This window comes from Zonotrichia leucophrys, chromosome 26 (assembly GCF_028769735.1).
Source record: "Zonotrichia leucophrys gambelii isolate GWCS_2022_RI chromosome 26, RI_Zleu_2.0, whole genome shotgun sequence".
Classification (NCBI taxonomy): domain Eukaryota; kingdom Metazoa; phylum Chordata; class Aves; order Passeriformes; family Passerellidae; genus Zonotrichia; species Zonotrichia leucophrys.
The window spans coordinates 7339803-7353030 of record NC_088195.1 but is presented as its reverse complement, the minus strand read 5'-3'; the positions used below and the strand labels follow the sequence as shown (position 1 = coordinate 7353030).

Here is a 13228-nt window from a genome sequence, read left to right as displayed (position 1 = left end):
CCTGATGGGCATCCAAAGGGCGCCCGTTGGGCACCCTGACACCCAGTGGACACCCAAAGGGAACCCTGGAACCTGATGGATACCCGACAGGTAATGTTGTACCCAATGGGTGTTCAGTCATTACTGTGGCACCTGATGAGCAGCCAAGAAGTGTTGGATCCAATGTGTGCCCAATTGGCACCTGAGAGAAACCCTGGCACCAAATGGGAGTGCAACAGGAACCTGGGCACCCTGGTACCCAGCTATCCTTGCATCTGATAAGCACCCAAAGGGTACCCAACAAGTGGTGTTTGACTGCTTGTCCACCCAACAGGAACCCTGGCACCCCAAGGGCACCCTCAAACCCAAGAGGTGCCCAGAGGGCATCCTGGCACCCAAAGAACTCCCAGTGAGCACCCCTCAGATGTGGTGGGCACTCACTCAGAGCCAGAGGAGTCCTCGTCAGCGGTGCCTGTGCGGATGCTCATGGCAATGGGGGTGAGGCCGCTGAGCTGCTCCTGGAGGCTCTGCCGAGGCCGGGGCACGGGGAGGGGGCCCACATCACTGCCTGAGGAGGCAGCCGTGCAAGCAGGAGGCGGTGGGGGTGGCCCAGGGTGCTGAGCACTGCCCCGCTCACTGATGGGGGGCAGGCACTTCTTTTTCAGTATCCCTGCAGGAACAGCATCACCCATGGGTGGGGAGGCCAGATTTGGAGTGCCCACCCATGCCATGGCAGCCCATACCTTTGTGGGGGTGGGGCAGGGGCAGCAGCAGGGGGTTCCTGGGGAGTGCCTCACCGTTGGGCTGGGGGGGGTCACCCCAGGGGTGTCCCTGCCCCCCTGCTGGCTGCACTCGCAGCCCCTCGCTACCTCCTGGTCCCTCACTCTCGCTCGCTGTTGTCACAAACTCCCCTGGCCAGTATGGGCATCCCGGGGGCACCAGGGGGTCACCTGTGGGGAAGGAAGGAAGCTGGGACAGGCAGGACCAGGGACCCCCTCCCATCCTCACTGGGTGCCCCCATCAGCACATAGTGTGAGAAATGCACCCAAACCCATTGCATCAGTCCCATCCACACCTCAGAGTGGACAAGGGGCCATCTTTCCCCCCTGGGTGCCCCAATCAGCACCTCTGACTGCATGAGGAACCCCCAAACCTTTTAGGTGTCTCCCATCACCAGACCAGGCAAGGGACCCTCTCTCTCATACCCACTGTGTTTATCAGAACTCCAGGCTGGACCAGGGATCCTTTGTCCACTGTGTGCCTCCTGCATCAGGACCCAGCCAAGATGCAAGACCTCCTCCCACCCCCCCAAATCTATTCAATGGCCCTATCACCACTCCAGACTGGACAAGGGACCCCTACCCCCACCAGGTGCCCCCCATCACTGTCCTGGATAAGGCAAGGGACCTCCCCCAACCCATTGGGTGCCCCCATCAGCACCCAGCCAGGCTGAAGGTCCCCCATCTCCATGGGGTGCCCCCTGGGGGTGTTACCAGGGCCGGGGGGACCCGGCGGAGCCCCGGGCAGGGGGTCCCAGCCACGGGGGACCTCATCCTCGCTGTCGGAGGAATGTGTGGAGCCATAGGATCCACTTGGGTCGTCCAGGGACAGGTCACTGTCCGACTCTGTGTCGTGCTCTGGGGGGGTCACAGGTCAGGAGGCGCCCAGAGACACCTCCTGCCCCCTGGGCCGAGGCTAGGGGCACTTGCCCTATGGGTGAGGCCGTACCCTCGGGCTGGTCCTGAGCGCCAAGGAAGAGCCCCCCAGGCTCGGGCAGCGGAATTGGCCCCGGGCTGCCTGCCAGACCTGAGTCCTCCCTGTGGAGACACAATACTCATCAACACCTGATCCCCATTCACAAACACCTACCATCCACTGTCACCCACTGACTGACACCAATCCACTGACACAATATTCATCCACTGACACCCACCACCTACCTCTGCCACCACTTCACCCCAACACCCCCTCAACCCCCCACTCTGTGACCACCCTGCTACCTCACCACTGCATGTGCATGTCACCCTGCCACTGTAGTGCTGCGCATCCATGCCACTGCCCCACCACCCAGCCATCACAACACCCCTACAAGCACGCCACCCCACCATCCACCAATCCCAACACCCCCACAACCATGTCACCCCACCCACCATCCTGCCATCCCAGTATTCCCATGCCATGCAACGCCATATTGCCACCCCACCAACTCACCAACCAACCACCCCAGCACCCTGCTACCCCACCATCCCATCACCATTCCATCTTGTCATCCCAGTGCCACACCAGCCCAGGACCCCATGAAAACCCATGCCCTGGTCCCAGCTGTGCCCAGTACCGCCGCACAAAGGGGATGTAGCTGTGGTGGCTCTTGCCCGAGCGTGCAGTGCTGTGCAGGGACCCCGAGGACCCACCACCTGGGGGCGGGTACAGTCGCCCTGCCACGTATGTGCTGTCCCTGCCACAGGCCTGCCAAGGGCACAAGGATGTCATGGCCATGGCACAGGCTGCCCTTCTCTTCCTGGCACCCCCCCATGTGGCCCAGCACTCACGGGAGTGAGGGTGGCCTTGGTGGCCAGCGGTGGGTGGTGCCAGCGGGCACAGCTCAGGCGGAGGCTCCTTCGCACCTCCTTGCTCAGCACCACACAGGACAGGAAGATGAGGGGGCCCTGGGCAGAAAGGAGGCAGGGGGGGACAAGGAAGGGTGGGTACAGCCTGGGAGGATACCAGCAGCACCCTGGACCAGTCAAGGGGTCACCATCCAGACTGGGTGCATCCCATTTGCACCTCAAAGAGAATGAGCGTGCCCTCCACGGATATCTCAAACGGAATGAGGGACCCCCATATGCACTGAGTGCCCTCCATGGGCACCATAGAGTGGTTGAGGTGCTCCCATATACACTGGATACCTCCCATTAGTGCCCTGGATATGGCAAAGGACCTCTCTGTGCCCACTGGGTGCCCTACAAATAGGTGGGACTCTGGAGGTGCCAAGGGTGTGAGGTTCAGGGGGCTCTGGGATCTCTGGGAGTCCCAGAGGTCATGGTCACTGGGGATCCCAGGGGCAGAGGCTTTGGGGTTCTGGAGTCTTTGGGGGTCCCAGGGGTGGTGGCTCTGGAGGTTCCACGAGTGGAGTCTCAGGTGGTTCCCACTGACCTGGAGGCAGTTGGAGGCGGCGAACAGGTAGTGACAGAGCAACGTGTCACTGTTGACTGAGAGCAGGGCCAGAAGCCAGGCCAGGCTGGGCATGGCCAGTAGGACTGCAGCTGTGCGCACCCCAGACCTGAGCACCCCAATGGCACCCAGTGTTACCACAGTGACATCACATGTCACACCCCTCTGCACTTCTGGCCCCCAGGGTTGCCCCAGCCCCTCATAGCCCTCTCCCCCTCCAGATGCCCCAACTTCCCCCTGACCCACTCTGCCATCAATGGGTCCTCCAGCCCCCTGAGCTCCCCTGTTCCCTGTGGGCCCAGCCTAACCCCAGCCCCCTGTGCCCCTTGCCCCAGTGCCCTTCTGCCTCCCTATGGGTGCTCTGTAACCCCCTTGCCCCCCTAGATGCCCCAATCTCCCCTGACCCCCTCAGTCCCCCACAGGGGACTCTGCCCTTGATGCCTCCCTGCCCTCCACAGGTGTCCCAACCTCCCGTGCCCCCATGCTCCCCATTGGCTCTATCCCCCCGTACCCCCCTGCCCCTTTGCCTCCCCACAGCTGCCCTGCGCCCATGGATGACCCAGACGCCACTGTCCCCTCCTACCCCTGCCCCATAGGCAGCCCAGTGCCCTCCTGCCCCCCATGGACGCCGCAGTCCATCCTGTGCCTCCCTGCCCTCTGCAGGTTCCCCAAAAGGCCAGCTCCCTATGCGTGCCCCCTAACCCCAGTGCACTGCAGCCTCTGTGGGTGCCCCAACCTCCCATGCCCCCCTTAGGCAACCCCATCCCCGCTGTGTCCCCTGCCCCCTGCAGGTGACCCTGCCTGGGTGACTCACGCTGAGCCCTTTTTCTGGAAGCCCTGAGGGGTGGCACAGGTGGCCCTGGCTGCCAGCACCAGGAAGAAGATGCCGACCTGGGGGTGCAGGGAGTGAGCAGGGTGATAGGGGATCCCATGCCCTCCCCAGCCCCCAGCCCTGTACGCACGGCAAGGGCGGCAGCGCAGGGCCCAGCCAGGCTCCACACCAGGCTGTCGTGCAGGGCCAGCCAGCAGAAGTCGGGGTTCCCATAGCCCTCAGGGTCCAGCCCCACCGCCAGCCCTGCAAAGGAGAGATCAGGAGTGGGGCCAATTCAGTGGATGGGGCTATAAGAGGAAACAGGGCTAAGGTGGGAGGAGCAGGGCTAAAGAATGTGAAGCTATGGCAGGATGGGACTCGTGGAGTGGCAGGGAATGGCTCATGGGTGGTACAGGGCTGGTGAGAAGGTGCTGCTCTTGGGGCTGTGGCTATGCTGGGTAGAGACAGCGCTATGCAAATGAGGTTTGCCTAAGCTCTTGGACATGGGGCAGTGCTGGTGAGAGCAGGGATATGGCACAGGGGGCTTGTCTAAGAAGTTAGTACAGATCTAGTCTCTGGAGGGGGTTTATGCTGATGAGGGCAGGGCTAAGATCCTGGGGGAGTATCTGACTAGGATTGATGGAGAAAGGCTATGGCCCTGGGAGCATATTGAAGATGTTGGGAAAGATGCTCTTGGGGTGGAGATATGATGGATGAGGGTGGGGCTAAACTCTTGTGGTGAGGATAAAATGTTCGCCAGGGTTATACTCTTTGGGAGGGGGCTATGACCCCAGGCGTGTGTCTGAAATTTGGAGGCAGAGCTATGATGGATGAGGGTAGGATTATGGACCCTGGGGCCTGTCTAAGATCTTGGGGACTGGGTCTGATAGTCAAGGGCATAGCTATGACTCTGCCTATGTATCAGGGTGGGGCTATGGTGGTTAAGGGTGGAGCTAAACTTTTGGAGTGGGGCTGTTTTGGACTGGGCATGACTATCCTGCTGGAGGCAGGGTTATATCCAGGGGTGTGGCTATACCGGTAAAGATGGATTTGGGGGTGGGCCTATATTCTGGGTGTAGGGTTACACATGGAAATAGGACCCCACCATGCATCAAATTGATTGCGGGAGTGAGATTCAGGCGGCAGGCCACAGCCTAGAAGGGGGTGTGTAGCCACCAAAAGCTGTTGACTCAGGTGGAGGTGGGCAGCTGGTGGTCCAGGGCATGGCGCGAGAATGAGAGCAGGGTTTCACAGCAGGGCTCACCGGTGATGAAGGCAGGCAGTCCCCAGCCCAGTACATGGTAGAAGCGCATGGGACCACGGTCGACATGACGGGGTTCACTACAGCGCCGGTAGAGGTGCAGCGCCTCCAGCAGCGCCCAGCCTACCGCACTCATGTACAGGAACTGCAGCAGGATGGCCACCACCGTGCACGCCAGCTGCACCCGCCCCATCAGTGCCAGCCCACAGCCCCACCCATCCAACCATATGCACAACCCCCCGAGCTCCCCCTTTGAGACGTCATTCCTCTGTTGAGGTCACACTCCTCTAGAAGGTCCCATTCCTTTTATGGGCCTCCCCCCTTGAGTGCCCCACCTCTTTGATGGGTCCCACCCCCTTGACAGCCAAGCCCTTTGAGATAAGATGTATCCCTTAGAGAGCCTCACCCCGTTTATCAGACCCATTGCTTTGCAAGCTCCACCCCTTTATACAGACTCCCCCCCTTGAGATCACTACCCCTTTGACAGACCCCACCCATTATAGTCCTCATGTCTTTAAGCCGCCACCCCTTAGGCCCAGCCCACCATGGCCGTGCCCACCCCTTAGCCCCACACATTTCAGCCCCACCAACCCAAACAATTCAAAGGCAGCAGATCCCCTGACCCAACCAGCTCTTCCCAGTGATCTCCACTCCTTCCCTCCTTTCCCAGCCCCCTTTTCCCACACACCGGGACATCGGCCTGGTTGATGCCAAGCAGGAAGACAAGCTGTGCAAGGAACAGTGCAGCTGTGCCATGCCGGCGGATGCTGTGGCGGTTGGAACGCAGCCGCCTCAGGGTCCCCAGGGCCAGGACCACCAGCGCCAGCCCCGCCAGCCCCACGCCCAGGGAGCCGTAGGTGAGTGCTGCCAGCGGCAGCACCTCCCCGTTCTGCAGCACCAGGATCGGTATATGTCAGGCATGTGCTCAGTGGCACGCACCCCCAGACATCCCCGTCACACAAAGCAATCAGCCCCTGGGCCTGGGAAGTCCTGCCCAAAATGCATAGCCCAATAGGAAGCCCTGCCCACATAATTCAGCCCCGCCCCTGGTAACCCCACCCTTTGAAACCCCTATCACAGCGCTTCAACCATGCCCCTCAAAACCCCACCCACATCTTGTAGCTCCACCCTTTTAAACCTTTCCCGTACCACTAAGCCCTAGCCCTCAAAACTCCACCCACATCTCTCAGCTCTGCCCCTTTCAACCCCACCTGCACCGGACCCTGCCCCCTGAAGCCGCGCCCACAACACTGACCGCACCTCTTTATGTCCCACCCACAGTTTTCAACCCCGCCCCAGGAAACCCTGCCCACATTACTCAGCCACAGTCCCTGAAAACACGCCTGCATCACTCAACCACACCTCTTGTAACCCCACCCACATCAGCTCTGCCCCTTGGAGACCGACCGGCCCACCCTGCTCAGCTGCACACGCTGACTGGACCCGCACCTGGGGCACGTCTGCCAGATCTGACACAGCTTGGCCCATCCCACTTAGTTCTGCCTCAAGGGAGCCCCACCCACTGGATTTAGCCGTACCCCTTGGATTTAGCGCGATCCCACTTAAACCCCACACTTCCCTCAGTTCCGCCTCCATGAGCACTCCCACCTCCACCCTGACCCTGCCCCTCCTATCCCTGTCCCTCCCCTTTTATCAAAATCCCCGCCCTTGTCCATAAAGCGCCGGCCCTGTGCGTGGCACCACCTGACACCCTGTGCCCATTTCTGCATGTGTCTCCATCCACCCCCATGTGCCCACCAGGGCCTCACCCTGAGTCATTCCTTGCCCCCAGGGTCACTGTGTCCCTCCACGTCCCACGCGTCACATCTGTCACCCTGTGCCCCCATGCACCCCTCCGTGTCCCCCTATGCCCCCACCTCTCGGCGGGAGATGTCCATGAGGACGGCAAAGCTGGTCAGATGGTGGCACTGGCAGCTGACGTGGCTCTGGTTGCGGAAGGCGACTTCGCAGCCTCGTGCGGACCAGCCGCCTACACTGCCCGCCCTGCGCAGCACCAGAAAGTGACGTGAGCCGCGAAACCCGCCAGGACACCCACCGGGACAAACACTTACACACACACCGCGACACCCACTCACCCACTGGGGACACCCACGAGGGACACCCACCGGGAACATCCACCCCCACCGAGGGACACGCACCCGACCCAGGACATCCATCCAAGGCGTCACACACTTGGACACCCCCCAGCATTCACAGCACTTCAACTGTGCCCCTCAAAACCCCACCCACACTGTGTAGCTCCACCCCTTTAAATCCACCAGGGACACATGTGCTGGGGACACCTGCTGGCGTCACCCTCCCACAGGGACTCACACCCACCAGGTACATCCACAGACAACATACCCCCACCCACCGGGATATCCATCCACCCAGCAGAGACAACCGCTACCACCTGGGGACACTCACCCACCAGGGACACTCACCCGGGAACACCCCTCCATTTGGGAACATACCCCCATCCTATCTGACACCCACCAGGGTTAGAGCTGCCCCCTCACGTCCTGTTCCCATGTTACTCACCCATGACCCACAGGGTTATTGGGGCATCCATCCTGCCCTGTCTCCATACTCCCTGTCCCCTATTCCCATGTCCTCTGTCGCCTCAAGGTGTCCTTATCCCTGTTAGTACATCCCCTGTCTCCATGGGATGTCCCCTTCCTCATGCTCCCTGTACCCGCAGAGTGTCCCCATCTCCTTAGGGTGTCCCCATTTCACATCTGCTGTCCCCTCTGAGGTGTCCCCACCTCACTGGGGTGTCCCCATTTCCATGGCCCCTCTCCCCCCACAGTGTTTCCTGTTCCCCTGGTGTGTGCCATGTCCGCTGTTATCTCAGCACGTCTGTGTCCCTCCATGCTGTCCCTGACTCCCCAAGATGTCCCCACCCCTCGAGGGTGTTCCTTGGGATATTCCCTGTTCTCCTGGGTGTTGTTACACCCAGATCTCCTGTCTCCCTGGGGAGATCCCTTGTCCCTCTGGAGTGTACCCATCTTCCCCAGGGTGTTCCCATCCCCAGTCCCATGTCCCTCTCTGCTGGGATGTCTCAGTGGCCCCAGGGTGTTCCTGTCACCCTGGGGTGTCCCCTGTCCTGCTCTCACCACAGAGAGTGGTTCCAGAAGACGCAGATGGGCTTGGAGCGCTCCTGGGTCTCCAACAGCCGGAACTGGAGGGTGATGGGCTTGGCCAGCACCTGGGGGGTCCCCATGCCCCCCACGCCATCTGCACCCCCCGTGTGCACGCTGATGCTCACCACCGGTGTGTTGATGACGGGGCGCTTGGGCACCCTGGGGGACACTGGTGTCAGGGAGCACACTCAGGGTGCCCCAAAACCCACCTTGGTACCACAGAGTATACTGGCACCACACAGACACTGTGAGGGCACCTCTTTCTACCCTGTCCTCTTTTTTGGGCACTCCTTTCTCCCCTGCGCCCTCTTTTTTGGGCACCCTATGTGCACCATCCTTGGGGCATCCCTTGAGCCACCTCCCCAACCCTCTGCCCCCCATCCTCAGGCACTCTCTGTGCTTCCCAGCCTTGGGTACCCCATGTGTCCCCTTTACCATTCCTCCCTTGGGAACCCTCAGGAACCCCTGGCTCCATCTCCCTTGCCCCCTAGATGCTTGGTTTTGCCCTGACGCCCCATGTGCCACCCCCAGCCCCCCCGGCCCCCATCCCCAGTGGCACCGGAGGCTGCGCTTGTCGGCGTCGAAGTGCTGGGGCAGGAGACCGGCCAGGGTACGGTAGATGATGACGCTGACGATGGCCTGGCCCTCACCCAGGGATGGGTGGTGCTTGTGCCGGGTCACCACAGTCATCCCTGCCTCCTCCTCTTCCACTTTCTCCTCTTCGCCTGCTTCATCTTCCTCCTCCTCCTCCTGCCCACCTGTGCCCTGTGGTGCCTGCCCATGCCCGGTTGAGGGGCCTGGGGGGCCATGGACAGGGGGCAGCATGATGCTCTGAGACCTCATTGGGGTCCCTATGGCCACCCTGGAGTCCCCAGCTCTGCCAATGCCATGACCACAACAAGGTTCCCCCAACACTTCCAGCTCCAGGGGTCCCCATGTCCACACCAGGGTCCCCAACCCTGTCAGCTCTATGACCACAATGAGACACATTTGTGTTCCTAACCCTGCCCCCCGCCATGGCCACACCAGGATCTCTGATGCCATCCTGGGGTCCCTGGTCTTTGCATCCTTACCAGGGTCCCTAGCCATGCCAGTACCATCCTGGGGTCCCAAACCTGCCAGCCCTGTGGCCACACTGCACTTCCCACGGTGGCACTGGGATTCCTAACCCTGCCAGCCCATGGGTATCTGGGGTTCCCCAATCCCTGCCAGCCCCCAGCCAGGGTCCCCAGCTGTGCCATGTCCCCATGGCCAAATGGGGGGGTCCCCCGAGCTCTGCCAGCCCCATGGATGCAAATGGGTCCCCAACCTTGCCCCCTGTCCCCCCTATGCGCCAGACTCACGCCTGTCCTTGGGGGGCCGGAAGATGTTGTCAGGCAGGATGACGGTCGTCTCCAGATCTGGGAGTTTCTCCCCCCGCAGCGCCTCATACCGTGGCAGGCGGGCACCCGCAAAGCTGCTCTTGTCCAGCCGCACCACTGACACCACTGTGGCACCACGTCACCCACGGCCCAGCATGGCCCCACCAACCCTGAGGCACACAGACCCCGGCACCCACCGACCCCAGCGCACACCGACCCCAGCATTCACTGATCCCAGGGCGCACCAGGCCCAGTACACACCAATACCAGCACCCACCAATCCTGATACCCACCAACCATCGGGAACACAGACCTTGGCACCCATTGACACCAGGACACACTATCCTCTGCATTCACTAATCCCAGGGCACACCAAGCCCAGCACAAACCAACGCAAGCACCCACTGACCCTGGGGCACACAGACCCCACAACCATAGATCTCACCACCCACCAATCCTATGGCACACAGACTCCAGAACCCACTGAGCCCAGCATCCACTGACCCTGGCATCCAACGGCCCTGGAGCAATGAATCCATACACCCACAGACACTAGCAGCCACCAACCCTCCCATGTCCCTGGGCACATGGACCCCAGCACCCACTGAACCCAGTACCCACCAACCCTGGAACAGACAGAACACAGCACCCTCTATACTCAGCACCCACTGACCCCAGGGCACACAGACCACAGCCCATGTACCCAGGGACACACACATGCCTCTAGGCATACCCATGTTGCCCAGGACACGCTCCCCAGCCACACAAATGTCTGTGTCCTCAGCACGTTCCCAGGTACCCATCAGACATGCATGCATGCTCCCAGCTCACATGTCCTTGTGCACACATACTCGAGGTATATACATGTTTGTGTTCCCAGACACACACCCATGTCCCCAATACACACACATTCCCTGAGCACACACACGTCCCCAAGCACACACATTGTCCCCAGCACATACATCCCCCAGGCATATCCATGCCCATATGCCCAGCACCACACCAAGGGCACATGTGTGTCCCCAGGCAGACACACGTTCCCAGCATGCCTATGTTTCCAGGCAGATACCCCCCACCACAGCCCTCTGGCCACACATGTCCCCACTGACCGATGTTAGGGGTGACAATGGTGAAGGGGCTGAGGTAAGTCTGGGGCATATTCCGTGCCAGGGCTCGTGCATACTCCTCAAAATGCTGCAGTAGCTGGGCTGTGCCACCCTCCGTCTGCTGGATCAGCTCCCAGTGACGCTTGTTCCCCATGTCCAGCAGCGCACTGCCCACCCGCAGCAGGTTCTGGGGGCAAGGCAGAGGCAGTGGCACTGAGAGCTGGCACTTTATGGTCTGGGCAGGGGGTCCCTAACCTCCCCTGCAGGACTCTATGGCGGGGGCACCCTGGCACTGGCAGTGGGAAATGGGGGTGCTGAACCCCACAAAGCTGAGGCTGCACCCTGAGCCACACCAACACGCGCTGCTCAGGACTGCCCACCACCCTGATATCAAACCTACACCAACATTCCTCTCTAGGTGGATGCCCATCACCCTGGTGCATGGGATCCCTCATCAATACCCTCCCGAAATGGGTGCTATTCACCCTGGCACCCAGATTCCTGCACCAAGACTTCCCCCCTCCCCCTGCAGATGCTCATCACCCAAATGTTTGACCTTCTGCCCAAATACGGCCCTCCCCAAAGGGGTCCCCGTAATTCCAACCTCTCTTCCTTCTCCCTCAATCTCCCTCCGCAATGCCTGTGACCCAGGTCTCTGCTCTCCTGCCCAAATATCCCTCCCCAACAGGCTGCCCATCACCCTGGTGTCTGGGCTCATGCACCCTCATCCCCCACCATGGGAGCGCTTATCATCCCAACCTCTTTTCCACTTTGCCCATTCTCCCTCCAGGCACGTCCCCATCCCTGTGATCTCAGGCCCACCTCAGTGAAGTGCACGTCCTGGGTGGCAGCAAGGCGGAAGCCGCGCTGGCGGCTCTCGTGGCGCAGCAGGGCCCCTGCCAGGCGGTATGCCAGGTGCACGTCACTGCCGAAGTACCCGCGGGCCTCGTGCGTCGCTTCGCGCAGTGCCAGCGCCACACGCCGGGACTGCCCTGCATCCCACCGGGACTCGTTGCCCACCAGCTGCTCCGCCTTGGGGGGACACACACAGAGTCAGGGGAGCCCCAGTGGCACTGTCACATGGCTGCTGCTGGTGTTCCCTGGCTCACCCAGGGGCGAAGGGCAGCAAAAGCCAGCGCGCTGCAGTTGAAGAGGTTGGGGGGCAGCCAGCCCTTGTGCTCGTCACAGTGGCGCAGTGCTGTGCCTGTGGGATGGGGACACTGAGTGCACCATGGGGACAATGGGGCAGCCTCACCTCACAGCACGCTAGCAGTGCTGTGCCAGTGTCACACTCCTACTCCACCCTGCAGTGATGCCAGAGTGGTGCCCCCAGCCTTGTCCCAGTGGTGCCATGCCCTGTTCCAGCTGTGCCACCACAGTGCCACACTCCTGTGCCACCCCACAGTGACACCATCATGACAGTCACCAGTCCTGATGCCACCAGTGTCACACTCTTTGCAGTGACACCACAGCCTCATCTCAGCAAGTTCACACTTAGGTCACCCCTACTCCAACTTGGTAGTACCACCAAGGTGTCACCACCCCTAACCCATCCTAGCAGTGCCACCCCAGTGTCACCTCCCGGTACCAACCTAGTAACACCACTACAGTATCACCCCCCTGCCCTGTCCCAGTGATGCCTCATGGCACCACCCCACCCCAGCTCCATCCAACTGGTGCTGCCACCATGACACACCCCAGCCTTGTACCACTGGTGTCAACATCCCATAGCAGTGCCACCAGCATATCACCACCCTGAAGTGACTCCATGGTGTCCTCTCTCCCCACCATGTCTCAGCAGTGCAATCACAGTGTCACCTCCCTGTACCATCCAAGCAATGCCACCCCTCTAAGCCCCATCCCAGTGATGTCACCATCATATCACCCCTAGCCCCTTTCTGTCAGTGTGCCCAGTGCCACCCCCGTCCTGTCCCCATGGCCCCACGTACCGACAGAGCCCTTGGGGCACGGGGCTGCAGCTGGCAGCCCAAACCGAGTGCGGGGCCACCAGATGCTGGCCTCGATGGCCCGGGGACAGCTGTCATAGTTCACTGCAAAGACACAACAGGGCATCAAAATGGGGGACACAGGGTGACAGCAGGGCAGCAGTGGCACCTGGTCACTGGAACCCAGCATAACACAGCCTGGCACAGGCTAACAGCATGGTGACAGAGCAGGATGACAAAAGAATAACAGGGTAAAAGTAGGGTGACATTGTGGCACAGGGTGATAGCAATGTGACAGCAGTGTGACACAGGGTGACAGTGGGGCGACACAAGGTGTCAACGGGATTACACCAACAACCAAGGTGTTGGTGGAACTCAGTTGCCAGCAGCCAGGGTGACAGCAGGTGACACAAAGCAACGAGGCAGTGATGCAGGGTAGCACAGGGTGAC

At 61.0% G+C, this 13228-nt stretch overlaps 1 protein-coding gene across 4 annotated transcripts in view; it reads right to left on the bottom strand.

The window, feature by feature from the left end:
* The window catches only part of CELSR2 (cadherin EGF LAG seven-pass G-type receptor 2), a 30719-nt gene that overhangs the window by 1222 nt on the left and 16269 nt on the right, over positions 1-13228 (bottom strand). For 3 of the 4 annotated variants that reach the window (XM_064733256.1, XM_064733257.1, XM_064733258.1), the window contains exons 16-34: positions 12782-12883; positions 11942-12036; positions 11655-11864; positions 10836-11019; positions 9709-9852; positions 8925-9162; positions 8339-8524; positions 7100-7226; positions 5911-6111; positions 5226-5400; positions 4113-4225; positions 3965-4041; positions 3133-3259; positions 2529-2645; positions 2315-2445; positions 1708-1796; positions 1473-1616; positions 723-929; positions 421-649 (exon numbers count right to left, since the gene is read on the bottom strand). In XM_064733256.1, the coding sequence (XP_064589326.1) occupies positions 421-649; positions 723-929; positions 1473-1616; positions 1708-1796; positions 2315-2445; positions 2529-2645; positions 3133-3259; positions 3965-4041; positions 4113-4225; positions 5226-5400; positions 5911-6111; positions 7100-7226; positions 8339-8524; positions 8925-9162; positions 9709-9852; positions 10836-11019; positions 11655-11864; positions 11942-12036; positions 12782-12883 (2896 nt within the window). The remainder of the gene's footprint in view (positions 1-420; positions 650-722; positions 930-1472; positions 1617-1707; positions 1797-2314; positions 2446-2528; positions 2646-3132; positions 3260-3964; positions 4042-4112; positions 4226-5225; positions 5401-5910; positions 6112-7099; positions 7227-8338; positions 8525-8924; positions 9163-9708; positions 9853-10835; positions 11020-11654; positions 11865-11941; positions 12037-12781; positions 12884-13228) is intronic. The other variant, XM_064733259.1, reaches the window with a different exon arrangement.